Raw genomic sequence first — 26,641 nt, 5'->3', positions numbered from 1 at the left:
GCCATGCTCCTACTTCACGTCGTGCGGTGGCTGATTTTGTTGCAGGCGACGGCTCGGTTCCACGCCACACATGACGTCACACATAACATGGCAATATGGCGGTCGGTGCCGGAGGGCATGGCTTGGAGCTGGTCAGTTCGACCTCATATTTTGGACTGAAATATGATTTTACTGCCCCGTTTTTGCCCGTGTATAGCCATAATAGACCCTCTACTACAATTTCTCACAGGAAACCACAAATTGTTGGGTCACCATGTCATTCCGTCTAAACCGCCTCAACGAACTCCTCACCGCACTATGACTGATATGTTTGCCACGTATGTTTCCGTCAGTCACCGTGACTGGGACATTACTCTGACATACATCACTGGTTTATAATTCGTCCTGTCACGGCAATTTAATCGCTTCTAGCTCGCAGCCATCTTTTGCCGGCGACGGCGGGAACTGGCAGGAGGAACGAAAGAGTCAAATCAATCAAACCAAATCAAGTTTATTTCAACATACAACTGATGCTGAGGACCGTGGACAAAAAGCAAGCAAGGCTTGGCGTGGTCCATGGCCCTGTTTTACAGGCAGCAACAAATGCAACAAAGGAATGACTGCAATAACGCTCAGCCAGTACTTACTGCATGCTTGTCGCCAGTGTTCTCTAAGCAAGTTTTTCGTCAGCTCCCCCGTAATTAAGGTGGCAGCCTTGGGCGACCTGCCGAAACAGCTCGCGATGGGATTCGACATTAGGTACGTTTGCTCTGAGCGTGTTGAATAGAGTAACAGACTCTAGTCTAGATAAAAGAAACGTCTTCCGTACCCGATGTGCACTTACTAGACGAGGAAGATGAGAAAGAGATCAAACAAGAACTTGGCACTTACGCATTTTAGTCAACTACGATACGCTGGAAAGGGTTCTATAAATGAATTTTTTTAATTTCAATACAGCAGGTCCTAATGTACTCTTGCCTTGAAGACAAGGCATATACACTCCGAGTCACGAGCAGAAAACTTAGTGCGCTATGGCGAGGCCGAGTCGGCCGTGGCCTGAGGACTCAAGCGGCGCCTCGAGCACGGTGTATACTCGTCGGAGGAACACCAGGCCGAACTGCCAGCTTGCGTTCGCTGTCTTTTCCGCTTCAACGAAGCCGCTGTAGCATTCCGTGCCCGAGGCAGTGTGAACCTGCGAATATGATGAGGTTTGCCATTATTACGGCAGTATAGGTTCGTTGAGTCATTCGTAGATCAAGCGTCTTCGTAAAACACGAACAACAATGTCCTAGTTCCTTCGTTTTGTATTGCTTTCTACTTTTTTTCGCCTTAATGAGAGATGGGAAAGTGCCATAATTATCGGTACGTTCTAGAGCAAAACCAGGGTTGAATGTAACTGACATCTGGAGCACCACCACTTAACTATGGACAACCATACGTACTCGAAGGTTATGAACTTGGAACATGAACTTGAAAAGCGCGTCTTTTAATTACGATTGTTACGATGTTACCTGTTTCAGTGAGACTTGAAAGGCTTGAGTTCTTGCACATACGAAAATATCATGATTAACGCATTCCATCACATCTTTTTTCGATATATTCGTGGGTAAAAGAAGCTCTGATTTCATAGGGCAATATAATGCATCCGTATGCGGAGCTTTCCGAGGACGATAACAATCTCGATATAAGGAGGCCGTGTGGTGTCTTATGATTTCGCGTGGGGCTTTCTTCAATTAGGAGAGATCTTCCTTCCAAGAATGACTCAAGCTTTTTTTCCTTCAGTATGTTTCTTTTAACACCAGAATTACACGAAAGTGTCGCTTGACCATTAAACTATTTCTTGTCTTTGTACATGATTTTAGCAAATCCTGATGATTTTTCAATCTCACGATGCTCTAAGATGTAGTCAGTGCATTAAAAAACACCAGTGCGTCCTCAATGCACCACACTTCATTGCCCAGGCATACTCAGCCACTGCATTCGAAAATATATGCCCTTTATGCAACATCAAAAGAGGAATGTATCATTCCGTTTGCAATATTGTATTTCTTGGCAACCGCACTGACATCTATCCATTCACATTATACAATTCTTATTGTTCCATGAACTGCCAGTTTGGGCCCAGAGTGTTTGGGCTTACGAGAACGATGGATATTTCATTATATCACAGATTTACTGCTACCCTGTCATGCGGTGAATATATTTATGATACTTTTATTTGTTCAGTCAATAGGGTCATACTGAGCAAGATTAGCCTGACTGTGCTAAAGAATGCGCGGCAGATTATAAGAGAATCAACAATCTGGCACTGAAATCTACCGGTTTGTATTTTGTAACAAAAATTACTTTTAAGGAAGATTTCGAGACACTTGTCTTTTTCTGGTGCACTACCTATACATTCTGCAAATCGGTGCATAAAAGTTAAACGCTTGTACGTCATTGCACTTCAGAAATATTAAAGAAAAGAGACACCGCTTTAAATGATACTGCCAGGTTCTTGCTTGAGCACCTGTAGAATATCAGCTTAACAGGCAGCGGCAGAACTTTCTGTGTAGAGAAAAGCGAGGTCGCACCTTCACCACGTAGTCTTCTGGACGTAGAACAATCTTATTCTCACCGATCACGAAGGTGACCTCGGAGGGCCTGACGTGGCAGCGAAGTTCGTACTGCGTTCGGCAATGATAAATGTGGAGCAAAGCGCTTGTTACAAATTACTAGGAATCCATAAAAACGCCACATTCGGAACTATTCCAAGAATAATCAAATCTCAGCAAAAGTACAATTTCCTACCATTTCAGATATCATCCGCCAGACTACGTTTCCTTCTCGCGCATCCATTACGGGAAAGAAAGACTTGACTATGCACTGGCAACTACGTTAAATGAGCTAGACCAGAAAAATGTTGACGCCCTGGCCCTTACTAACAAAAACTTATTTGACCTGTTTGTGCGACTGTATTGGAACAGCTTATTTGTCTAATAATTCATTGAAATATGTTTGTTTTCCAATTGTTCTTGTAACTACTATTTGTGATGGGATTGTCTCATCGTTTCTTTATTTGCTGATATGTTTATATAACTCAATCCTTACAACAAATCGTCGTGTCACTGCTGCTATACAGGTGGCTAGAGCTTAGTCAAGCTGCACAGATGCAGTTTTTTCTCTGGCTTTCTATTTTCGCAGTAACAATGTATTGTCTGCGGCGAAAGTAAAACTTCATTGATGGATTGATTATTTCACACTACAGTTCTGCATCATGTATAGCTTTGTCTACCACATTACAAACATTTACAGAATAATTTTCATTGTTCTCATGTTTCAATCTGGATAAAAGGGCGTGACACCATTATCAACTTTTCGTTTCTCATAAAATAAAAACTCGTGGAAATATCGGCCACCATAGACACCAGCGCGAACAGTAAGAGAAACTGACAATGTTTTAGTTAATACCAAGAAGTTTGTAAAGAAATGTATTTGTCCAGTCACCTGAATTCCTTCCGGTGATTGCGTAGGTTGACGATAAAATGTTTTCAAACCAGTCTGGCTACTGACGCCAGCTATAGCGATGATATTAACTGTTAAATGAGTAAATGATTCAAGCATGCTACAAGCGTAAATATAAGATCATTAAATATGTGGCCTTTAGCACTCCCCTTGTATCCGTAGCCTTTGTTTTGACTTTGCGCTACGTGGCGTTATATTTTATGTCCTGAAATGGTTCAATACGAAAATAATAGCGCAGAAACGCGTACTACTGAGCCATAAATTTTCTTATGCCGAACTTTCGTCATACATAAGGTCACATTATACAACGGCGATAACTCTACAATTGTACCCTAAAGGGAGCCTAATATTTCAAACCAACCCTTTCGTTGGCAGCTCATGCCCTATGTGTCTGTCACAGCATGTTCATAACCATCACCAGTGGTGAAGACCACAAGCCGCTAAGCAAAAGTATTGCATGACACAAAATACTATGTCAATGGATGTTGGACGACCCCCGCTTGTTTCACACGTAAAAATGGAGGAAAAAGTTTACACAAGCAAAAAAAAAAATCTCCAAAGCACACATTCACGCATGCTCCACCACTGATGAAGTGGAAAGCAGCATTTCGTCGTCAACCATCACGTTAATATTATTCGCAATAATCATGTTTTTATGAGCCCGTGAGCACTTCAAAACCATCACACAGCGCCTCCTTTTTAGTAGGAGTGAGCTTTCACAGGAGGAGCAGGGTACAAATTTTATCTAACATTTCATTTATGTCATTGCCTTCCGTTAACGATTCGTTGCACTGGTTAGTTTCCTTTCCAGCGCGCAACACTGATTAGCGGAAAGGCCCCCGCCTTAAGTGCCGCACTTAAATACACAGATAAAAGAAGCCGTTTTCTGCGGATTTTCCTTTAAAATGCGTGTAACATTCCAGGATTTTGTGACAGCGCGTATTCTATGCACGAAAGGTTTCGGCGTGCTTGCTTTAATATGAGGTAAATTTCTTAATTGGTAAGTTCTTTCTGCTGCTTACTAAGTTTTCCTATCGGTAAAAAAAAAGTCATGTTTTGTGATTATTTTAAATGGTGCGCGAAATCGGGCTCAACTATTTGGCAATTTCTAATTGCTAGTGGTACATTGCACTGGTCACTTCCGAGCACTTTACAACACTGTCGCGGTTCTGTATCTTACAGCTGGTCGAAGTCGAGTGCTCGGAACACATTCGCCTTGTTCCAAAAGAGCTCCATGCTCTAGCTTATAGCGCTTGGAGGTGCTCTCATCTTCAACGGTCAGGAGCGCGTCAGCGATCTGACAGAAACTCGATCACGTAGGTACACGGATTTATCCGGGTATGCCTATAGCACGTTCCCCGGGGTCAGGCTTTCCTTGACTCTGATCTTGAGAGGTTTCCTCTTCGTTGCAAATTCAGTTGGAGTGCTCTAAGAGCCAGTCGAGCGTACCACTAGTTTGTCCCTGCAACTTCCTTCACGGCCTATTTACTTACTTCTGTCCTGCTACTTACTTTTCCTTTCTGGACCTTACGTGCCGCAAGTAGGGTGTTGATTTTGTTGATTTCGGTGGCTGGACCGCCAATGAATGGTTCAGTTGGCGCTGGCCGAGCCCACGATGCAGACTGTTGTAGCACATGCTTCTGACCAAGTATTTCGTACCTGAATATGTGATTGGGGTTAGAGTAGAAAGTTGGAATAAGACTAGAATAATAGGCATCTGAACGCGAGACAATGCAACCAGGGGTCGTAAACGATGCATACGGGCATATGGGCATCATAAGTCGATTGTACAGTTCCCGCTTTCAAGCGCGGGCAGCACTCTGGGATACAAAAAGTAAATTTAAGAAAACATTTTCGCTTCAGTTTACTATTCACAGTGAAATTTGCCCTTGGAAAAATCCCACACGCAGTTCCTTGCTCGACCATCGACACTCGTCAATAATATGTAAGCCTTTCACATGCTTTCGCGAAAACTCTAACCGATATATGTTCACAGGAAAGTGAAGGCTTGAAGTGGTCAGTGGTTGCAGAATGAGGAGTGTAGCTGAAGCCGACGTTTCGACAAGAGGACTTGTCTCAAGTCTTGTCGAAACATTAGCTGCAGTGACTTATCCAATTCGATCGCTATTGATAGCCTCGCCGCAGCACTTACGCATCCAGACGGAACTGGAAAGCACTGTCGAGGGCATCCACGAAAGTCAGCGGACCCTCGTAGTGCTGCTTGTTTGCTCCCCCAAACAGCGCTTCACCTTGAACGTTTTCGTTGGAGCTGAAGTACAGTCCCACCCAGGGCTTGCTGATGACTCCTGAGCTGGCCATTTCGTAAAGCGACGAGTTCGTACCGAGGCGGAGTCCGAATACGCCATCGAACGGCTCGTTCACGAAGCTGGGTACTCCGTGAAAGCCGATGCCGCTGACGAAATAGAGATTCCCGACGTCCACGCCACCTAGTTCGTGAGTATCCCGAAATGCGAATCCGGTGACGTTGCCCCTGAAGACAAGACAGAAGTGCTTAAGCTGATGACGTTGCACACCTTCAGAGTATAATGTTGCTGAAAAATCTTAACCACTTTCATTTGTACAGCATGCAATCTGTCTTCATAAAACATTTTGATTTACTCCACGGTGTAGTTACGCCCTATAGAACCAGTTGAACAATCCGCAGCTTGCGCCGTGACATAACGCTCAAAGTAGTCTACTACCTGGTTGTCGATTATTGTAGTAAAGAATAAATAGAAATTAATGTTTCGTATAGGCGGGACCAAACGACTGATATGTTAAGATTTAAAGCTTGTGCGGTAAATTGCTCATTCTTATTTTCCTTGCTTATTTGTTGGCCCGCATCGGTGCACCGTGGCTGAGAGTGTTTGGGAGGGCGCCTCGCCTTCAGAACAGTAGAAAAATAATATCTCACACGTCGTGTGACACTCTGAAGACTGTATAAAGCAGTGCTGCTTCGTATGTGCTCATTTCACTTTGACTTTCCGTAACAGAAAGATGGCGGGAAAATAAGCCAAATTCATTTCATTATATCACTAAAGCCGAAAAAGCCGAAGCTCGATGGTCAGCTACTGGGAGCGAACCCGAACTAGTTGTCTTCAATGCGTATTAATAACGCAATATCAAGCAATTAATTGTGACAGTTTCATTGATAAGTGTAATATGAAAAAATGAGGAATGCTACTTTTTGTGTGTGAGGATAAGCTGCAGCGACGTTTCGCTTGGGCCAAGACTCGTACAAACGAGTTGTAGATACTACCGAAGCGATGTTAACAAATTTGCAGGACTGGTAGCGTGTAATGTTTAAGTAATATTTAACACGGCTTTGGTAGGCAGCGTTGTTAGATGATACTACACTGGTAGGATAACATGGCCTTCGAAACTTTAAGTGCCGATTGCTCTTTGAAGTGATGCTGGGGCTCTTTCGCAAAGCTCCAGGTTCAGCGTAATATACAGCTGGAATAATTATGATGCTGAGGTGTCAGAGACATCCATTTTTGGAAGCATTTCATGAAGAATCAACAAATATTTCGAATGTGATATTTTGTGCGAAAGCTACTCTGCGTCCACATAATGTGAGATTTTTGAAATTAGAAATTGTTCTTCCTGTTGGCATTCAACAGCCGCAGTATACGCCGTTTGCTAGAAATCTAAGCGGGGTTACAGCACATTGTTCTCTCACATCGTATTTTTGTTATCGGATAAAATAATGTCGACTCTATCTGAAGTTACATTTTTGCTTTAGCTGGTACAATACTTTATACGTCAGCCGATTAGTACAAAACAAAACGCAAGGTTAAACGTGCTACGAAGAGAATGCAACCTAAATAGGTCCTCAAATATTCACTTTAGGCCCCATATTACAATTATGTCAATGTTCAAGCAGTAGTTATACATGTCCATTGTTTAATTCTTTTCACGCAGTACAGACATTATCATTTCTATAAATTTTGCATAGTGCTGTCATGAATTCCGGTTATATTATGTGAATATGTAGCTTCTTCTGCAAATCATGCTTTTATATGTCTAATAATAAAGGGATAAAATATCATTTTATTTTATCACGTCCAAAACGTGTCAGAAACCATTGCAATTTCACAAGATGTAGCTGTGGCAGCATGTTTTCCTGAAAAGTATCGGATGCAATGGAAGATACAACAAAGCAGACTTCAGCGATGGCTTTCTGGAAGGTGGATCTAGTGTGAAGATTTCTTTTAAGTTTGTATGGCTCTCTAAAAGGTTGCTTGAATTGTGCCGTGGTAGTATTATTCGTCACTTTATAAATAGGTTATTGATGTAACTTTGCTGGTAAAGGTACAGGAATTTCTAAAATAACATGCATATAACAGCCAACTTTTTGATGAGGGTGATGTTTGTCATATAATGGGGCAAGGCCGTCCACCTAAAGGTATTTTACTTCTAGCCATTACTTGAATACCATTTTAAAGTGCAAAGGAAAAAGAAAACGCAATTTAGAAGCAGGTGAAGATGCTCACGTGCCAAAGTCAGTGGCGCCGTCCTCCCAATCAGTTGTTTGCGTCGTCGACTCGCTGTGGTCGTACATCTTGTGTCCAACTAGAGAGAAAAAAAAAAGCCAAGCTTGTCCAAATTTGGAATGATGCGCACGTCGTACCAATCAATCATCCTTAAGGTAATGCGGCACTGGAAAGAGATCAGAACATAAATTTGAATCGTAGGTTGTTCTTTGTCGAATGTGTGCGAACCATATGAGTCGCGATTGTTTCTTTGGTACATGCGTTTTACAGGTGAAAGCGGAAGAAAGACACTTACGCCACATGTTTTATTTCCGCACCGGCTGTCCGGCTCACATTTTGGCTCTCTGTTTATGATATCTGTTGATAATTTTGAGAATACTATGAAATACCTAGCATTATTTGCAATGGAGCATCTTTCCCTGGTTAACCAACCTGCCTTTCCTCCTTTCTTTCGGCTTGCTCTCTCAAGTTATAGAATAGACACATCTATTGGCAGAAGGAATGGTACCGAGAAGCTCTGGAAATTGGTGGTTAACAAAATAACGAAGAACGTGTGAAGAAGAGTGCCAATATCGACCGAGCAAGCCTGCTAAGGTAAATACTTCTGAGTATCATTATTTTTGCTCTTTTAGTCAGCAGTAAGCGTACTAGAAACTTCTGATTGTGGAAGAGAAACTAAGCTGACGTAGCGTTCAACATACAGTATATTGTGCTTCAGTGGGAGCGTCATATGTTGAGCTCCGTAGAAGCAGAGCGCCTTATATAGATGTCGAGGAGCGGTTGACGAAGGTTGTTTTAGCGAAATGGAGGCATTGTCATAACGTGTCCTTTGGGTGTCTGAATAACTGTAGTAGCGTTTCAGAAGCAGATTCTGTTGAGTGGCCATTGCGCTTCATTGTCGCAGGTTTTTTGTTTTGTCTCTCTAAATGCACATATAATGGTCATTCTCCTATTTGAGCTATCATGCCACATAAGCGAGTCTCCCGCAAACCATGTGTTTGGTTTCTTGGCATCGAGTTCCAGCGGCTATTTGCATTTCACTGTTTTTGTCGCTTTTTGTCGCCTGAGCTTGCAGTCTACGCGCTCGCGTTAACGCGGCGTGACATCAGCAGTTCTTTCGAACGGCCCTGTGATAGGTGTTATTGCCTCCATCAACTTATCAACTCAGCGTGCCTTTTTGATAGGCTTGTTTCTCTTTTCGTTACTTTTCTCGCTGTCCTTTATAGGGCTTTCACCAGCTGGTTTACCCGCTGGTGAAAGATAAGTGCAAGCTGGTGAAATAAGATAAGATAGCACGTGATAAGCTGATGAAAGGTAGGCGCATTTACTGCGCTTATCTGCCTTCTCACAACTTCACGTATATTGTACACTTCGAACAACCTGCTCCTACGCAAGTTCGGACGGGTCTCTGTGGATACGGAATTGGAATCTTTCTTGCTCAGCGCTTGCATGGTTGTGACTGTCATAGCGTACGCCTGCGTTCTCTCTTTGCCCCAGAGCGCAACTACTGCATTACCGAGCGAGACTGCCTTGCCCTTGTTTGGGACATCCCGAAATATCGGCGGTACTCAACGTATTAGATGACTCCCATGCGCTCTGCTGGCTTCCCTCGCTGAAGATCCTACAGGCCGTCTTGGACGCTGGGCCCTAAGTTTACAAGAGTTCTCGTTTGCTGTCGTGCACAAGTTTGCCTTGTTACGTGAGGACGCGGACTGACTTTCCCGATATCCTGTTGATCCATCCGATAGCACAAACCTTGACGCCAAAGCTTGTGCTGTTTCTATTTTGGAGTTTCTTTTTTCATTTCACGATGAACTGTGGCGTCATACGGCTTTGTTCCCTTATGAGGCGTCTCAGCTCCGGTAAGTTTGACAAGTCGCTTCCTATACTTACCCTACCTTACGGAACTTTATGCCGCCAGAGTGTTGGCTAGCTAACTTAAAGGACCATTCAGGACGGCTGGCGCGGTGGAGCCTCAGACTGCAAGAATATGACGCCAGCGTAATATACAAGTCCGGAAGAAAACACTCTGACGCCGACTGCTTATCGCGCGCCCCCATCGAACCCCCACCGCAAGACGACGAGGACGACGACACCTTCCTTGGAATAATGAGCCCGGAAGACTTCACTATACAGCCGCGTGCAGACCCGGAGCTAAAATGCCTCGTCCAGTATTTGGAAGGGAACACCGATGTTGTCCCTAGGGCATTTAAGCACGGGTTGTCTTCGTTCACGCTACAAAACAACCTGCTTGTGAAGCAGAACTTCTCGCCAGTCTGCGCCAGCTACCTTCTTGTTGTACCGTCAGCGCTGCGCCCAGAAATACTGCACGCCTTACACGACGATCCAACCGCTGGGCACATCGGATTCTCCCGGACGCAATCGACGGTACAAGAAAGATATTACTGGCCGCGTCTGACCACCGACATCGCCCGTTACGTTAAGACATGCCGAGACTGTCAACGATGCAAGACACCACCGACAAGGACAGCAGGGTTACTACAGCCGATTGAACCTCCTCGTCGACCACTCCAGCAGATTGGGATGGATTTGTTGGGGCTGTTTCCGACGTCTACATCCGGGAATAAGTGGATCGTAGTGGCGACGGACTATCTCACCCGCTTCGCTGAAACTAACGCTCTACCAAAGAGCAGCGCAGCCGAAGTGGCGAATTTTTTCGTCGAGAACATCCTGCTACGACATGGTGCCCCAGAAGTCCTCATCACCGGTAGAGAAATGGCTTTTACAGCAGAGCTCATCCAAGCCATTCTGAAATATAGCCAGACAAGCCACAGGAGGACAACTGCCTACCATCCGCAAACGAATGTGCTCACGGACCGCCTGAACAAGACTCTAGCCGACATGCTAGCGATGTACGTCGACGTTGAGCACAAGACGTGGGACGCGGTCCTACCGTATGTAACCTTTGCTTACAACACGGTGGTGCAAGAAACAACACAGATCACGCCGTTCAAGTTGGTTTACGGCAGGAACCAGACGACGACGCTCGACGCCATGCTGCCGCACGTCCCTGACGAGGAGAATCTTGACGTCGCCACCTATGTCCAGCGCGCCGAAGAAGCCGGGCATCTCGCCCGCCTACGGATCAAGAACCAGCAGCGTACCGACAGCCGACACTACAACCTCCGACGACGCTGTCGAGTACCAGCCCGGCGACCGTGTTTGGGTATGGACCCCTATACACCGACTAGGACTGAGTGAGAAACTATTGCAATGCTATTTCGGACCTTTCAAGGTGATCCGACGTATTGGCGCACTGGACTATCAGGTCGTGGCAGACGGCATTTCGCATTCACAGCGGCGCCGCGCACAATGTGGAGTCGTCCATGTGGTGCGTCTTACACCCTTTTACGGACACTAACGAACTTTCCTTATTTTGTTGTTATCTTTGCTACGAGTGCTTTTCTTTATTATTTTCGTTTGTGTGCAGCATCGGGTCGATGCTTTTTAAGAGGGGGGTATTGACACGTGTACTTGTTTGTCTTTATCGGACGACACGTTTTACCGCCTAACAAATGTTATCGCACAGCGCAGGAGGCGCCTGCATATATCGGAAGTTTCTGGAATGTTATCGATGTTTTTATCCGCTGTCTATGACCGAACCTTGTGTAATCTCATCGCATGTGTGCGCGACCCGTATAATGCAGAACTTTGTGGAAGGGACGCGGGTCCCAGCGATTACTCTGGAACATTCGACGACTGATGTATAAAAGCCGACGCGCTTGACCCGCTGGTCATATTTTCGACGATCGACTACTGTGTTCGCCGCCATCGTTGAGCTATAAGTGTAGCCTGTTTTTGTGAGCACAGGTTCGCCCAATAAAAGTTAGTTTTATCTTTCACAGTATTGCTACTGTGTTCTTCAACGTCACCACCACGTGACAATATATACACCGATGGCCCTGAGCTCATGCTTGTGGTGCTCTCCCATGTGCTTTCTACTGTCCAGCAGCTTCATTAAGGACCCACAGCAGGCCGCACAGAAATATGTTGGCAGCTGTAAAGTGTGCCGACGATGCAAGAGGACATCGAGGCTTCCCAAGGGAAAAAATGGCTGTGGCTTAGCTAAGGTTAAGCCCAGGATGCGAAGCATACTAGCCTTTATTTTAGTTGTTGAACCACTGTTTAGCCTGGTGAACTGCTGTTGCTTGGGTATATTTGGTTCGGCTAGACGAAGAAACAACTCATGCAGGCGAGCGCACGAGCTGAGACCCGGCTATGTAGCTACGCGGCCGCAAGCGAGCGCACGAGTTGAGCCTCCGCTTTTGCAGCTGTTATGACGTCATATGGTAGGTACGCGGCCGCGCGCGGCGCAGCAAGGAAGAGCGTGGTTGTGCGGCTAGTATGCTTCGCATAATATACCTGGTGGCGAAGCTTCCATAGAAGCCCATACGTTCAAAACATGGCGTTTCATCGGCGGTTCATGAGGCTTAGCGCCATCTGTATAAGGAGGGAGCACTTCCGGCGGAAAAAAAATCAATGTGGTGCCATATCCGCTAAAAACAAAAGTGACGTCATTTTGTTCTCAAAGGCGCGAAATTTGTCTTCGGGGTCTGCCATTAGAGCTGTATATCTAAATGCCCCGCCATTCGGGTTGATTTGGCTGTTTTTTTCTTTTTGACCCTGAATAGACACTAGCCTTAGATACTTTAGTACCAGCCACTCCAGAACAACCATCGGAGTACGCCAAGATGCTCTCGAAAGGGCGAACGCTGTTCGTCATTTTGTGCGTGACCACCTTAAGGTTAATGGTGTAGGGTTTGGAGTACGGACGTCGGGATGAGAACCCCACAAACTTGGGAGGATTTATTCTACATTATATACAGGGGACGTGAGCGTCAAGTAACAGGCGTACTGACATTACGGGCCGGCAGCAACTCGGACGCTGCGGCCCGCGGCAAGAAGTTCGAGAGAGGTGAAACAGGGAATCAGGGCATGTCCCAGAAGCTCAGGTCTCTCTGGAAGGCTTCTTATAAACCCTTCGAGCACTGCAAGTCACGTCATGTTTTACCAATGGGAGAGTCCACTCCAATGACGCCACTTTCAGCCAATGGTAGGCGCCCGTGTCGTGGTGTCACACCTGGCGGCTTGCTGCGGTCTTGCCTCGCAGACTGGCAATGCACTTCGAACAATGAGAAGGGGAGGGCTGCACCTGCTTCATTGTCGGATGCCCACCTGCTAATCCCGGCGGCGCACGAACTTGTTGGCATGTAAACTCGTTGCCTTAAACTTGTCTGCTCGGCCGCTTCTCTGGAATGCGCTTTCCTGCTTCTGCATTCCTCAATTAACTGTGCTGCAATCCGATGTGGTCTGGGGAACTCGAAGTAATCGCAGGAACCAGCTCCATATCTAACAGCTCGTCCTCGCCCCGGTTGTTCTGAATGGCCGGTGAAATCAATTCGCTGGCCATGAAGAACGCTGATAGAAGCTGCAGGGTACTGGGGTCGAGCCACGTTTGACGAACTTCGGGATCCTGGGCCCTGGAGAACAAACGTCAAACAAACAAAACAGCACAGCGCTGCACCACGCGTAAGCGCAGGCTCTTCACCCCTGACTCGCCAGACTATTACTGAGTCAAAATCAACCCTGATCTTTTATTTCCCCAATTTCGACAAAACAGTTCCAACCACCCTTCCAAACCGCTATCCATTTCTCCTCGATTGCCCACAAGACCAGACTACTATTGTTGTTGCAAAACAAAAGGGTCGTTGACGATGCAAACAACAAATGAAAACAGCCGAACATAACTTAAGTGGCCTAACCACACGAACAGCATGTTTCCAATCTATCGCAGTGGCGTACTTATCGCACGTAATGGTGCCACTGAACAATCTGGTCAACCTCACAAGTACGTAATCACAAGCGCACTAGCCTTGTGGTCACTAAACAGAACGCGTACTTGCGTTGTAGGCAAACTTTTCCTTTACGCTTACTCACGTTTCTTCCTTTAGTCCCTCTAGGACACGTGACTTTAAACGAACAATTAACTTGCGGGACTTACACACTCCGCAGAACCCTTAAAATGATGCGTCTTCTACTAACTCGTTCCACGCATACTTATCAGAGAAGTCAGAATACACGGCTGCCCTCACACACACACTAGCAACCCAGTCATAAAGTCTGCTTCCTTCCGTCCACACAGGACACGCGCTAATGGAACTAAGAACGCTTCTCCGTGCAAATCATGCACTCACTCAAATCTACGCGCTTAACCTTACAAAATTCAAAAACGCTTAAAAAGAAAGAAGGTTAAATAACACACGCGCTTTACCATAGGCCTTTCGACGATAACCTTGACCTTCAGGTTACTCACACACACAAAAAGAAAGCCTATTTACTTATTACTGAGCATCTCGCGAGACTGCATGTTTACATAAACCTCATCTTTCAAATCACGGAGCTTCTCGAACGAAAACACAAACAAAGCTCATACCTTTACATATTGAAAGAAATCATAGTCTCAAATCGCGAAAACATTCCGATGCTCAAAATAACAAAACAAAATAACACGTTTTACTTCTACCGAAGCTCTCTTGGCTTCCCGTTCCCGATAGCTTACAACTGACTCATACTTTGAGTCTAACCCGGGGTGGACGTGGTCTGAAAGCTACTCTGGCTGCCGAGAGACAACAAAAGGGCTGATTCACTATCAGCTCCCCCAAGACGTTACGGTCTCCTGCCAATTTGCGTCCTCCCGCCCCGCTTTCAACAGGACCTCGACTGACCGCGTCGCTACTCCCCACCTGGTCTCGTCCTGCCACCTTGCGTTTCTTCGAACTGCACGCTGAGCTATAAAAAGAACTACGGAACGACGAGGAGCTTAACTGCCCCGTGCCCTTTGTCCGCGTCCGCGCAGAACATTCTTCGCGGTCCCCCTTTGACCGGTGGCTCGACCATTTTGGATGCGTCAACATCGTCCTAGACGACCGCACCTTCTTCCTCGCGCCCTGCCCTTTTGGGTTTCTCGCCATCTTTGGCGGCGCTACATTAATTACCGACTTTCGGTCTTTACCGCGCTTCTTTTTCCGGCGCTTTCTCTTTGCACTCGCCTTCATGTCGCCTTCTCGTGCCTCGTGCTGGCCGGTACACATTTCGTCGGCCCGGATCGGTCTCTTACCCGCACAGTCTGAGTGATTTACATTTAAATCTACTCTCACTTTGCCTCGACTGGCGGACAGCTCAACCGACTCTGGCACAATGCAGCAGGCTTTACTCGAGTAAGACAACTCGCACTCTTGCGAACTGCCCTCTACTACATTGCCCAGCGCACGCTGTGAATCGGCACACAGCCCGTCGGTATCGATCGCTGTCTCACGCGCACAGTCCGAATGATTCCTAATTAAATCATCCATCTCTAGGCTACCTAGACTGGCGGAGAGCCGCACCGATCCCTGAACAATGCAGTTGTTTTCTCGTGAGCTACGGAGCTCACCATCCCGAGAACTACTCTCAACTGCATCGTCCAGCTCGCACTTCACTTCTGCACGCAGATCTGGCTCTACATGGGTGCTCGCTTCTGTCGGGTCAGAAGTACCCTTTTCTTCGCTAGCAACTTCGCTAACATCACAAGCGACGCACACACGCGGTAACTGTGCCAATTTGTTCGCAGCTGGCCTAGCTGTCTCTACAGTCATCTGTTGGCACAGCACCTCGTCGCTCTCACTACGGCCTTTAACGGCCTCTGTTGCCACTAAGGCATCGTTAGCAGCTAGCCTTTTCCCTTCACTTATGAATCGGCAGCCAATCTCACAGGCACTACTCTTTTCGTCGGCTTCTGGCGAAAATCTAGACACTTCCTCATTCTTTCGCTCTGTACTACCTACAGAATTCTCAGACAGCCGTTGTCTCTGTGCCAATAACTGATCACAATGCTGTATCTCTTTGATCAGTGCTGCCTTCTCTCTCTCATACTTTTGCTCACGCTCGAGCTTATGTTCCTGATACTCGCGTTTGCATTCCTTCTCACGTTCGTGACGCTGACACATAAGAGCAAGTTCTTGAAGCTCCTGCTTCCGTTCATTCTCGCGTTCTTCACGCTTAAGCTCACTCCTAAGCTCACGACGCTCCCGCAAACGTACACGACGCACACGCTCCCGTGGCTCCTGTATCACCTCCCAAGCAAGCGTAATGCTTTTGTCATCATTGCCACTATCATTAATCGCCTTTATGATAGCTGGCGTTTCCATCCGTTCGTCCGCCTCAACTCCCAAATCGTCGCACACCAACAACAAGTCCAACCTCGTCAACCTTCTAAGATCCATGGCAGCTGCCCCGACAGGTGGTTAAAACTGTTTTCCTTAATTAATTTGTGCAAACACACAATGCAACAAACTCCCGATTCCCAGAACTATCAAAATTGAACACACAACCTTTGAGTCTGGCGAATCATAAGGAAAAAAACCACGCGCTCACTTACGGTTGCAGCACCCTGCCATCCGGTTCGTTCGTCCGCTGTTGCCGGTTCCTTCCGGACTCCCTGGGTCGAAGGCTCGCTCCTTCTTCGATACTCCCAGTCTCTTCGTACCTCTTTCGACGAAGGCTCTCTCTTCTTCGCTCTTCCCGGTTCCTTAGGATCTCTCTCGACGAAGGTTTATCCGTAGCGCTGCCACCAGCTGATGCATTCGGAGGCGATCCCACCGCTGCCACCAGATGTAGGGTTTGGAGTACGGACGTCGGGATGAGAACCCCACAAACTTGGGAGGATTTATTCTACATTATATACAGGGGACGTGAGCGTCAAGTAACAGGCGTACTGACATTACGGGCCGGCAGCAACTCGGACGCTGCGGCCCGCGGCAAGAAGTTCGAGAGAGGTGAAACAGGGAATCAGGGCATGTCCCAGAAGCTCAGGTCTCTCTGGAAGGCTTCTTATAAACCCTTCGAGCACTGCAAGTCACGTCATGTTTTACCAATGGGAGAGTCCACTCCAATGACGCCACTTTCAGCCAATGGTAGGCGCCCGTGTCGTGGTGTCACACCTGGCGGCTTGCTGCGGTCTTGCCTCGCAGACTGGCAATGCACTTCGAACAATGAGAAGGGGAGGGCTGCACCTGCTTCATTGTCGGATGCCCACCTGCTAATCCCGGCGGCGCACGAACTTGTTGGCATGTAAACTCGTTGCCTTAAACTTGTCTGCTCGGCCGCTTCTCTGGAATGCGCTTTCCTGCTTCTGCATTCCTCAATTAGCTGTGCTGCAATCCGATGTGGTCTGGGGAACTCGAAGTAATCGCAGGAACCAGCTCCATATCTAACAATGGCTACATAAGGAATGTACATTTGTCCTCTTGACTCGCAAGAGGACAATGCTAGTGACTGTGGGGTTGGATGTCTGAGCTGTAAAAACGTAAGGTACAGTTGTGATATCTACTGTGCATATATCTCCAGATACACGCAAGTGGGATATCAAGGAATTCATGGCCACGCACTGTAAATGGGCTATGCGTGAGGACACTGTCCCTATGTTCATCGTTGAGAACTTCGCTGTGGATATTGAAAAATCAGACAAGAACAGTTTCACTCAGTTTGTACTAGGTTATAGGTTGTACTAAGTTTGGCTTGAAATGTCACACCAATCCAAGTCACTCAACTACTCAACAATGGTCGTGTACATATTTAAGTTTGACGAAGATTCTGTGTAAGGTTTTACCCAAACCAGTCAGTGTATATCACAGTAGTCGCAAAGCTATGGTCACTGCCGTTACCAGATGATGAAAATAAATACATTTACCCTTGCCTAGCCCTGCGTGGTGTGCTCCAGCTTCGCTGGTCATTCACCTTCACAGAGCAGAATGGTTCCTCAACTTTTTAAGAATATCGACACCTTTTAATCCATTTGCGAAAAATTTCTTTCACACAAGAAAAACTAAAGAGACTTTTGCCCGATCACCTTGTCGAACACCAGTATTAAACTTTTATCGTCACGGCGCTCATCTGGCGCCCTCCCCTCTGTGCCCATTCTGTAGAAAAGATGATACCATCGATTTTTTTTTCTTACTCTGCGGCCGTTTCGTTCTTTGAGGAAAAACATTTTAAGATCTACGTTCACGCAACTGGGGTTAAACTTTTTCATTCTGAATATTTTTTCTCTAGGAGCCTCCTCTCCTGGAAACTACATCAGGGGTGTTTGCTCAGGCCGGGATGAATTCAACGTTGTTCTATGGTGATTCTCTTTGTGTGGTGAAAAGTCATTTTTATTCATTTCGTCGTAACAATTTCCCCAATGTATTATTAACAGCATCTTCCGAACACCACCCAGATTTTGGTCCATCCCGCTCAGTGAATATGCGCCATCGTAGAAAGAAATCAAGTCTGTCTTGGATGCTCCGAAGCTTCGGCTGCTCGGCTTGTTTTCTAAATATCTGTAAATGTACACTTTTTAGGCAGCAATATTTTTTACCTGCAGCATCTCGCTTAGGTTTGGGAGAAACCGTTGTGTACTTTATCCAGTAACTATTTATAAAATGTTTGAGTATGTCTTTTGTATAGTGCAAATCAAACGGTAGAGGGAAGCGCATAGACTAAACAAAGGCATAGACAACATAGACATACACGAAACAAAGACACAAACATAGACTTTTTTTACTTTTTTTCTTTTGTTGTTGTAAATAAACTGCTGATATTTTGTTCGTGCACAATTTTGCTGCTACCATGAGATATGCTAAACCTTGTTGTTTTTTGTAATCAATCATGTATTTTGTTCTGTAACAGTTATTTTCTTGTTGCTTGTATACTTCCTTATTATATGCTGTTGTTGCCTTTAGATGTTAACTACAATAACTGTTCTTGTACAGGAGGTGCCCATACAGTCTTTGACTATGGGACCTCCTTCTGCATGCTAAGTACTTGTAATTGTGACCCAACTTCTAATAATAAATTTTTCATTCTGGTTCTGATTCTGAAAGGGAGGGCACACTAAGGAAATGATAGAGTTAGAAGGATAAGCACATAGGGGGTGGAGAGAGTGGCAAAGGTACCACTTAAAGTTACTGTTGGTTGTTTTTGTGATGATCGCCACACCCTATGGCTGCATTGAATCACGTGCAGCATAATTACCGCCAGTAATGGCTGAAGCCGTTTTCTGGCAGAGCTTTAGCCATTTAATTTGCTACAAGCGACAGCATCGCTTTTACCGACTATCCCTTATACCCGTATGATAGGCACTGTAAACGAAATTGCTCTGACAACGAGCTGTGTTCTATGTGACCTGGCTCACTCCAGACCTATCGTTTCTGCGCATTGTAACAAAAAAAAGAAAGAAATGGTCACAGAGAACATGTTCAACACCACTGAGGACCACAGTCACCAAACATAACGTTTGGCACTCGGTGGTAAAAAATTATATACGTGAATTGTGGATCCTAAAGCGCTGAAAGTATAAAGGACAGATGTGGGTACCTTTGCAAGCATTATTTATTACGTGAGAAACTTCCGTGTTTTTTGTCCTACACCCAAATATGTTTTAGACTTTGAAACGCACGTACGTTCACTTTTTAATCAACATGTGTTCTGACCTGAAAGTGTAGTAGATGACCTTCACACAATCTTTTTGGTAAGCCTTTCGAGAAAATTTTGCCCAATAATACGTACAGCAGGGTTCTCCTTCGGTGCAGTAGTAGGCAGGGACCCAGGTAATTCCCGCCGGATCAAGCATGACCTTGAATTCCTGTCGTGGCGTACCTATCTTCAGCACCATGGTGTATGTGAGCTGCGAGATATGCCATTAGAACAGCTTCCTTAGCTTCTACATCTTTAGGAAAAGCGTAATTGAAGCATGTGATAAAAGCAATGCCTAACGGAGCGCCTGTTATTGCGGAAGCACCATGGTCTTGATTTATCAAAGCGAAGAGAGTTACTGCGCGCCTTGTGATAATACGAATTCAAGCACATGTAAGTTTCCTAATGCAATGTTGCTATCGCACATGATAATAAGCCGTGCATGCTGTGTGCCACATTAAAAATTACTGGTGCTCTAAACAAAAAAGTAAAACAAAGTACTCGGAGATGTACTACGTGATCAAAATTATTAGAATATACAAAGCGTATAACATCGCTCAGTTTACTGCCGTATGCGATATCCAAACCTAGTTATTGCGAATTTGTGTCGTATATTTTTTGTCCGTAGCAGTTTCGCTCATACCCCGCTATCATTTTATAGCTATCTGAAATGTATGCCCAAGCTATCAGTACTTTCTTCCTTGGTTATCAGGCTGACCATGGAAATTAAATGCAAAAATAACATTTGCAGTCTTACCTCAGCACGACATGTTAAAAAAGGGTATTTTGTTCCAATAAAAATTCTCACGGAAATCTAGCTTTTATAGAACCACTGTACACGGCGCTTAGCCGACAATAATGAAGTCAGACACAAGCGACACTTAGGGGCCGTAAATGTAGTTGTCGCACTTCGTCCTCGTCTGCTTAGCGCCGTAACCTTTGTTTTTATGTCAGGAGCAAAATAGCCAAGCAAGAAGTTTTGTTAAAGAGCTTCTCTATCCGTTGCTCATATGTGTTCAAGACCTCTTTCTCATTTATGACTTTAGGTCTTACAACCTATTTATTTTTTTCACATTTGTGCTAGCGAAAATGCCAGAGCCACAAAGCTACGAATTAGCAGAATCTTGCTTAGAGTAATCATGACACACGTTGTATGGCACGAGGCATGAACATGGGGCCGAAAGCGTTCCGGTTCACAGTAGAGCGCACCAAATAAAACTACTACAACCCAAACCGCGGATGCATGAGTTGGGATACTTCAATGATTCATGCCACTAAATTTGCGTCATCACCGTTTCGCAATGTAGTTCACTACCTGAGTCACTACTCTAATGCACTGTCACCTCTATTTTTCTAAGGATGATGCTTTCGCTGTCATCTAAATGTCGTTCGCGTTTCTTTTTTGCGTGCGTAGAGATGTTATTCTGTGTGGTTTTATTTTGTTTACGGAAGCTCGTTTAGTTAGCGTTGAATTGTCGCCTAGTCGCATTGTATAACAAAATGATATGCCACGCAAGTTGTCGCACATTTAGGGGAAGTTCTGCGTTTACTTACATTTTTGTGGTTGACCAATGGAACGGATATCGTACGGTCAGCATTCCCGGCCTGAATGGTGTTCCTAGGAACACAAAACAAAATTACACTTGGAATAAGTGATCCTTGCGGCACAGACTATATTCATGGCTTATCTTCACTAGAGCGTCCACATCATGAAACGGCACGAACCAATTGATAACTGCTTCGGCCAGAGAAGCAAACAAAACAAAATATTCTTGAAAGCGAAATGCTGCAGGTTGACCTTATTTAATTGAGCAAAGAAGGTCAAGTTTTTTTAAAGGTTTTTTTTGTTATTACAAGTATTGTTTAAGTTCTCGGAGAGAAAGAGAGAGAGAGAGAGAAAACATTTATTAGGGCCACCGAGGTCGTTGCTCTGGAGTTCGAGTGGGTCGTGTCCTCATTCCAGGACTCCACTGGTCATGGCGGCTCGACGTACTTGCTGGACGACAGCTCATTCTCCCGCCAGGTTATCGCCGGTCAGCTGTACCTCCCACCGCTCAAATGGCGTGCTAGGCATCTTTATGTGTTGGAATAAACAACTATGTTATTGGTTGCACACGCTATCGTCTTGCAAATTTATTTTTATTACGTGCAGGTCATCAGCACTTTCATAGTTTCATTGCGCCATCTACATAAGGGTGCCCGACAAACGGGCTCCCGTCACTTCATGGAATTTCCGGAGCTTTGATCTATACAGTGCATATTCAGCGTAAAACGCAGTAATCCGACTCTTCTACGCCAGTGCTGAAACCGACCATGTTTGGTCGGGTCAGAGATTGCGTGGGTATGCACCTGAAAGCAGGAAGTGCAATGGCTCCTTTATGTGAAATTGCTTCAGGTGACGAGGCAGTAGCCTTGTCAACACCACCGCAACCTGTTAGCGCTGGTAGCGCCGACGCTCGCACCCCATCAGAACTGAAACCCGAGTTAGACGAGATTAAAAACACGCTGCGGGCAATTAAAGAAAGCCTGCGCTTCGTCAGAAAGAGTATGGCCCGCGTAAAGTCCACCCTCACGGCCCACGGTAATCGATTGGGGACAGACGAATATTATCTCGAAAACGTCGTAGCCCCTGCCATTGCCGCTGATAAGCCGGTCTCGCCACAGCACCCCATGCCCAATCCACCCCCACACGCGGTCCCCTTCGAACCTTCAGGCGCCAAGGCCGACCCCCACATGCATCAAGATGGCCAGGCGGGATTAGGTGTTCCGCATCTGGCAGTGGAACTTCAGGAGTTTCACTTCGCGGAAAGCCTCCCTGCAGCAATACCTACGCAGCCACAACGCCACGCTGCACGTAATCCTACCGTAAGAAACTCTCACACATCGCTACGTTCACCGGTTACCAGTGGTCACCAGGCCTCGCTGGAGGACGTGGTACCGCCATGCTGGTCTAAAAAGCTCACCTGCCTCGCGCTTGACTTCGGCACGTAAGAGGTGGACAACGTGATGACGGAGATTCTCCCAAGTGACGCGTCTCGACAAAGTGTGTACATCCTCAACGTGTAGAGCAGCCCCAGACAAAAGAGTCAACGTTTCCGACGCCTATTCCAGAGACCCACCCGTCTTGCAGGCTCAAACCCGCTCGCGATAGCTGGCGACATTAACGCTGAGCATCGCACCTGGGGTCACGTGTGTGAAACTTCCAAGGGTACCGCACTGTGGCAGCATACGAACGACCTGGATCTCACCCTAGTGACGGACAAGGCGTTCCCTACCCGCATCGACACTTCCACGCACAGAGACACCGCCCCGTATCTCTGCTTCGAGAAGAACACAGCCGATGCCCGCTCGTCGAATCTTGCGGATGATCTTGGCAGCGACTATCTCATACTGGCCGTGCACTTACCCAGCATCGTTAGGAAGCCCCAAGTCGTGCACATGGGTCGACTGGGACCTCTTTCGCAAGACTCGCGCCTCTCGACTCCCTCCCGACACTGCGCCGAACCTCGGGACGTGGACGGCTCAGCTCAAGGTCGACGTCACTAACGCCACAGAAATATTCATTCAGCACGGATATGGCAACCGAGGAGGTGGACAGCCACCTCGCCCACTTGCTCAAGGTCAAATAGTCTCTACTGACACGATCGAAGAGCCAGTGTCTCAAACGCAGGCTCCGCAAACGCATTTCAGACAGGTCCGCAACGGACAGGTCCGCAACGGGAAGACGTGGAATGTCCTCGAACACCTGCTCGATGACAGCAACACCCGCATGAACCAGCACCACTCGCTCACCAAAGTCCTTCACCAGGCCAAAGGCACTGATTCTTTGGGTGACGTCGTCAAGACCCTTGTGCATAAGTACCTGCCGATACCCACAAACCCGCCGACCCTATATCCAAATTACACAGGTACCGACAACACCTTCCGCGACGCCGAATTTTCCGTCGGAGAGGTACGCCGGGCTCTCTATGAACTGAATGGCCGTTCCGCCCCGGGCCCCGATGGCATAACCAACAAGCTGCTGCGAAACTTAGACGACCCCTTAGTCGTGTACCTCACGGGCGCCATCAATGACGTGTGGGGACGGAGCGAGTTACTTGACGCCTGGAAACTCGCCCAGAGGATCCTCATTCCGAAACCGGGCAAGGCGCCTGGCGTCGATAACCTTCGCCCCATCTAGCTCACGGCGTGCGTGGGTAAGTTGTCCGAGCATGTCGTACTCAACAGAGTCGGCCGATATCTCGAAGACGAAGATGTTTCACACACCGCATCATCGGCTTCCGATACGGGCTCTCAACGCAGGATATGATGCTTCTCCTGAAATACCCGATCATAGACCCCGGGGCCACTTAGGGCACCCGCGCCATACTCGACCTCGACCTGTAGAAGGCGTTCGACAACATCGAGCACTGGGCAATACTTACAGTGATTGCGGACCTAAAGCTCGGGCGCAGGTTCTACGAGTTCGTCCGCTCCTTCCTAAGCCGTCGCGAGGCCGTGCTCCGTGCCGCAGACCTCACGTCGGATGAAGTCGAGGTCGGACAGCGTGGCACCCCCCAGGGCTCCGTCCTCTCGCCGACGCTGTTCAGCCTCGTGATGAATGGGCTCTCCGAACGCCTCTCGAAGATAGAAGGCCTCAGCCACACGGTATACGTGGACGACATCATCATCTGATGCTTCGCGGAGTCGGACGGCTTTATCAAATCCGCTCTGCAGGAGGCAGTCGAAATCGCCGAGTCCTACCTCGACCACACGGGCCAAATCGCGCGAAATCCCGCCAAATCAGAGCTGCTGTACTGTCCAATACAAGGCAAAAGGCCAAAGTGGTGGAAATCCCCGACCGAGCGCAAGATCACCTTCCGCACCAGAGACGGTCGCCCAATACCCAGGGTCGACTCCATCCGAGTACTGGAAATGATAATCGAGACGGGAGGATCAAACATCCGAACGGTCCACAAGCTGACGACAAAGATGAACAACGCAATACGATTCGTACGCAGAGTGGCCAACCGTCACCACGGCCTCAAAGAAGACAATCTGCTGCGTCTTGAACACGCGTTCGTGCTATGTCACTTTATCTACGTCGCAGCAATGCACAAGTGGAAACAAATGGAGCGTGGCAATCTCAATTCATTCACCCGAAAGGTAGTGAAGCGGACCCTTGGGCTCCCGGTCACCACGCCGACTTATCAAGTCCTCAATCTCGGGGTGCACAATACGCTCGAAGAGATCTCTGAAGCTCAGGAGAGAGCGCAGATGATACGACTGACGATAACCAATACCGACCGTCACATCTTGTGCGAGCTCGGGTACTTCCCACCGAACACCCAGGATCCACTGGAGTTTACGCCGGTTCCCCGCGCGCACCGCTACCTGATCACGATCACACCCATTCCGCGAAACGTACACCCAGAACGCAATCGAGGCAGGTGCCTAGCCCGGGCAACCGCATTCCTCAAACGCATAAACAAGAAAGCGGACGACGTCGCATTCATAGACGCCGCCGCCTACCGATGCAACCGAGCCTTCGCCGCGGTAGCAGTTTCGCCCTTGCAGCAGAACGTAAACGCCGCCACGGTACTCACACGCGACCCCGAGCTGGAGGATCAAGTGGTCATAGCCCTGGTACTGCTCGACGATAAGCGAAAGGCAATACTCAGCGACTAGAGACCGGCCATCAAAGCATTCGTGAGAAGAGTCGTCTCCGACCAGGCGTTGCGCTTCCTCCGAGGCACTGATCCGTGCGCCCTCAAACACCGCACCGTGATCTGGTTTCCCGCTCGCGTGGGTCGAGTCCCGGGCGCCCCGCCCAACCACAACGAGACAGCCCACGATGCTGCGCGTGTCCTTACCGGATGCGCCGTCACCCACGGGTAACCGCGTCTCGATGAGTTGGAGGCGAACAGGTACGCCCCAGAAACGTAGAATGAAATCACCAAACACTTTTACTTGGGACGACGTCTCTTTCCGCCCCCGCACCCCAAACGAAGCAGGCCGCAGGCGCTAACCGTACGCTTGTGACAGACACATACCCATCCAAATTCTGCCACCTTACACATCATCTACCCGGACTTCTACCCCGATGATGCGTGCCCCCTCGTGCGATGTAACGGCGACACTCGCACACGTGCTCTGGGAGTGAAGAAACGCTCCGCCCGACTCTACCTCCGACAAATGCGCGAAGAGCCTACGAAGCCCGCTCCTACAAGACCAGCAATGGGCCGTCCAGCAGAACTATATTGCTTAGGTCTATAGGTCTATATTGCTAGGTCTATATTGCTTGTGGAAAAAATAACACAGGGCCAGGATAACGTAATGATACCGCCCTAGTTTATTTACATCCCTTCGAGTTACGTTCCGCCTATGCATTCACAACAATCGGCTGCTCGTGAGCGTTGGGTGGTAAAGGAAGATAATTTAGCAAAAGTGATTTGTACATTTTTATGCTGCGCCACTATTCTTTAAAAAGCTATAGACAAGCTTTTCAACTCTTGAATACTCATTATGGTCAAGCGAAATTTGTGCAGGCGCCTTCTCAATGTCTATTTGACACAGGCGAAAATGAAGTACCACACCTTGAGGACTGGGCTGCGCCGTTGCCTCTGGATCCCAGTAGAACGAAGAGGCTCAACGCCAGGATGCGCATCTTGGACCCAACGAAGGAAATCAGCTAGCCGCAAGGGGTGGTAAAAGTGCGCGTCTGCTGTTGCAAGTGGAGGACGCCTGGCATTTACGTTAGGCGGCTGCGTTATGGAGTGTGCTTCACTGCGTCCAATAGCGTAGACTCTTCAAGGGGCTATCGGCGGATGTTTTTGCATAAGCGCGACATCGCTGACGCAGGGTCGGCGATACTGCCCAGAAGATAGGTGCCGTTTTCATGCGCGAGGCAGTTGTACTATTTTCTGCAACTCTCAGCAGCAAGGCCTTCCTTGATAAAAGAATGTTTATGTCTGGGTACTTGAACAAGACCTTTGCCGCGCACGTCCACTTCGTTTTTGTAATTAGAGAGACAACTCCCTTTCTAATGATTTAATCGTCTGCTCCATTTCTGTGCGTTCTGGTTGCGTCGGTCGCGCTGCACACATTTTGTTGAGTTTTTTTTCCTAGTACCGTAGTCCATATAAGAAGAGTGAAGAAAGGAATAATAC

The 26,641-nt window shown here is 47.3% G+C and overlaps 2 protein-coding genes across 3 annotated transcripts in view; one reads left to right on the top strand and one right to left on the bottom strand.

The window, feature by feature from the left end:
• The window catches only part of LOC135906758 (uncharacterized), a 308,457-nt gene that overhangs the window by 125,530 nt on the left and 156,286 nt on the right, over positions 1–26,641 (top strand). The window contains exon 4 of one of the 2 annotated variants that reach the window (XR_011507414.1): positions 8,449–8,556. The exons of the other annotated variant lie outside the window; for it this stretch is intronic. The gene's annotated coding sequence lies outside the window, so the exon portion shown is untranslated. Of the gene's footprint in view, positions 1–8,448; positions 8,557–26,641 lie in introns of those variants that run through there. 2 annotated transcript variants of the gene reach the window in all.
• Positions 471–26,257, bottom strand: LOC135906757 (lysosomal aspartic protease-like). The gene is made up of 8 exons (XM_065438331.1): positions 26,069–26,257; positions 21,048–21,111; positions 19,587–19,704; positions 7,980–8,058; positions 5,636–5,974; positions 4,995–5,142; positions 2,553–2,645; positions 471–1,171 (listed from the first exon to the last, which is right to left on the bottom strand). Exons 1-8 carry the CDS (start codon positions 26,137–26,139, stop codon positions 1,001–1,003), a joined length of 1,083 nt encoding a protein of 360 aa, XP_065294403.1. The 5' UTR covers positions 26,140–26,257; the 3' UTR covers positions 471–1,000.

The sequence above is a fragment of the Dermacentor albipictus genome, chromosome 7 (genome assembly GCF_038994185.2).
Source record: "Dermacentor albipictus isolate Rhodes 1998 colony chromosome 7, USDA_Dalb.pri_finalv2, whole genome shotgun sequence".
Taxonomy (NCBI): domain Eukaryota; kingdom Metazoa; phylum Arthropoda; class Arachnida; order Ixodida; family Ixodidae; genus Dermacentor; species Dermacentor albipictus.
The sequence above is the reverse complement of the archived record's forward strand: the minus strand, read 5'-3'. Positions and strand labels throughout refer to the sequence as shown.

What these genes read in the sequence shown, in the direction of transcription:
- LOC135906757 (XM_065438331.1), bottom strand. Translation starts at nt 26,139, where the DNA reads ATGCGCATCCTGGCGTTGAGCCTCTTCGTTCTACTGGGATCCAGAGGC. An exon ending in CATTGGTCAACCACAAAAAT is followed by an intron (nt 19,705 to 21,047) that starts GTAAGTAAACGC and finishes CATATCTCGCAG; the next exon opens with CTCACATACACCATGGTGCT. An exon ending in TTCCAGTTCCGTCTGGATGC is followed by an intron (nt 5,143 to 5,635) that starts GTAAGTGCTGCG and finishes TCACATATTCAG; the next exon opens with GTACGAAATACTTGGTCAGA.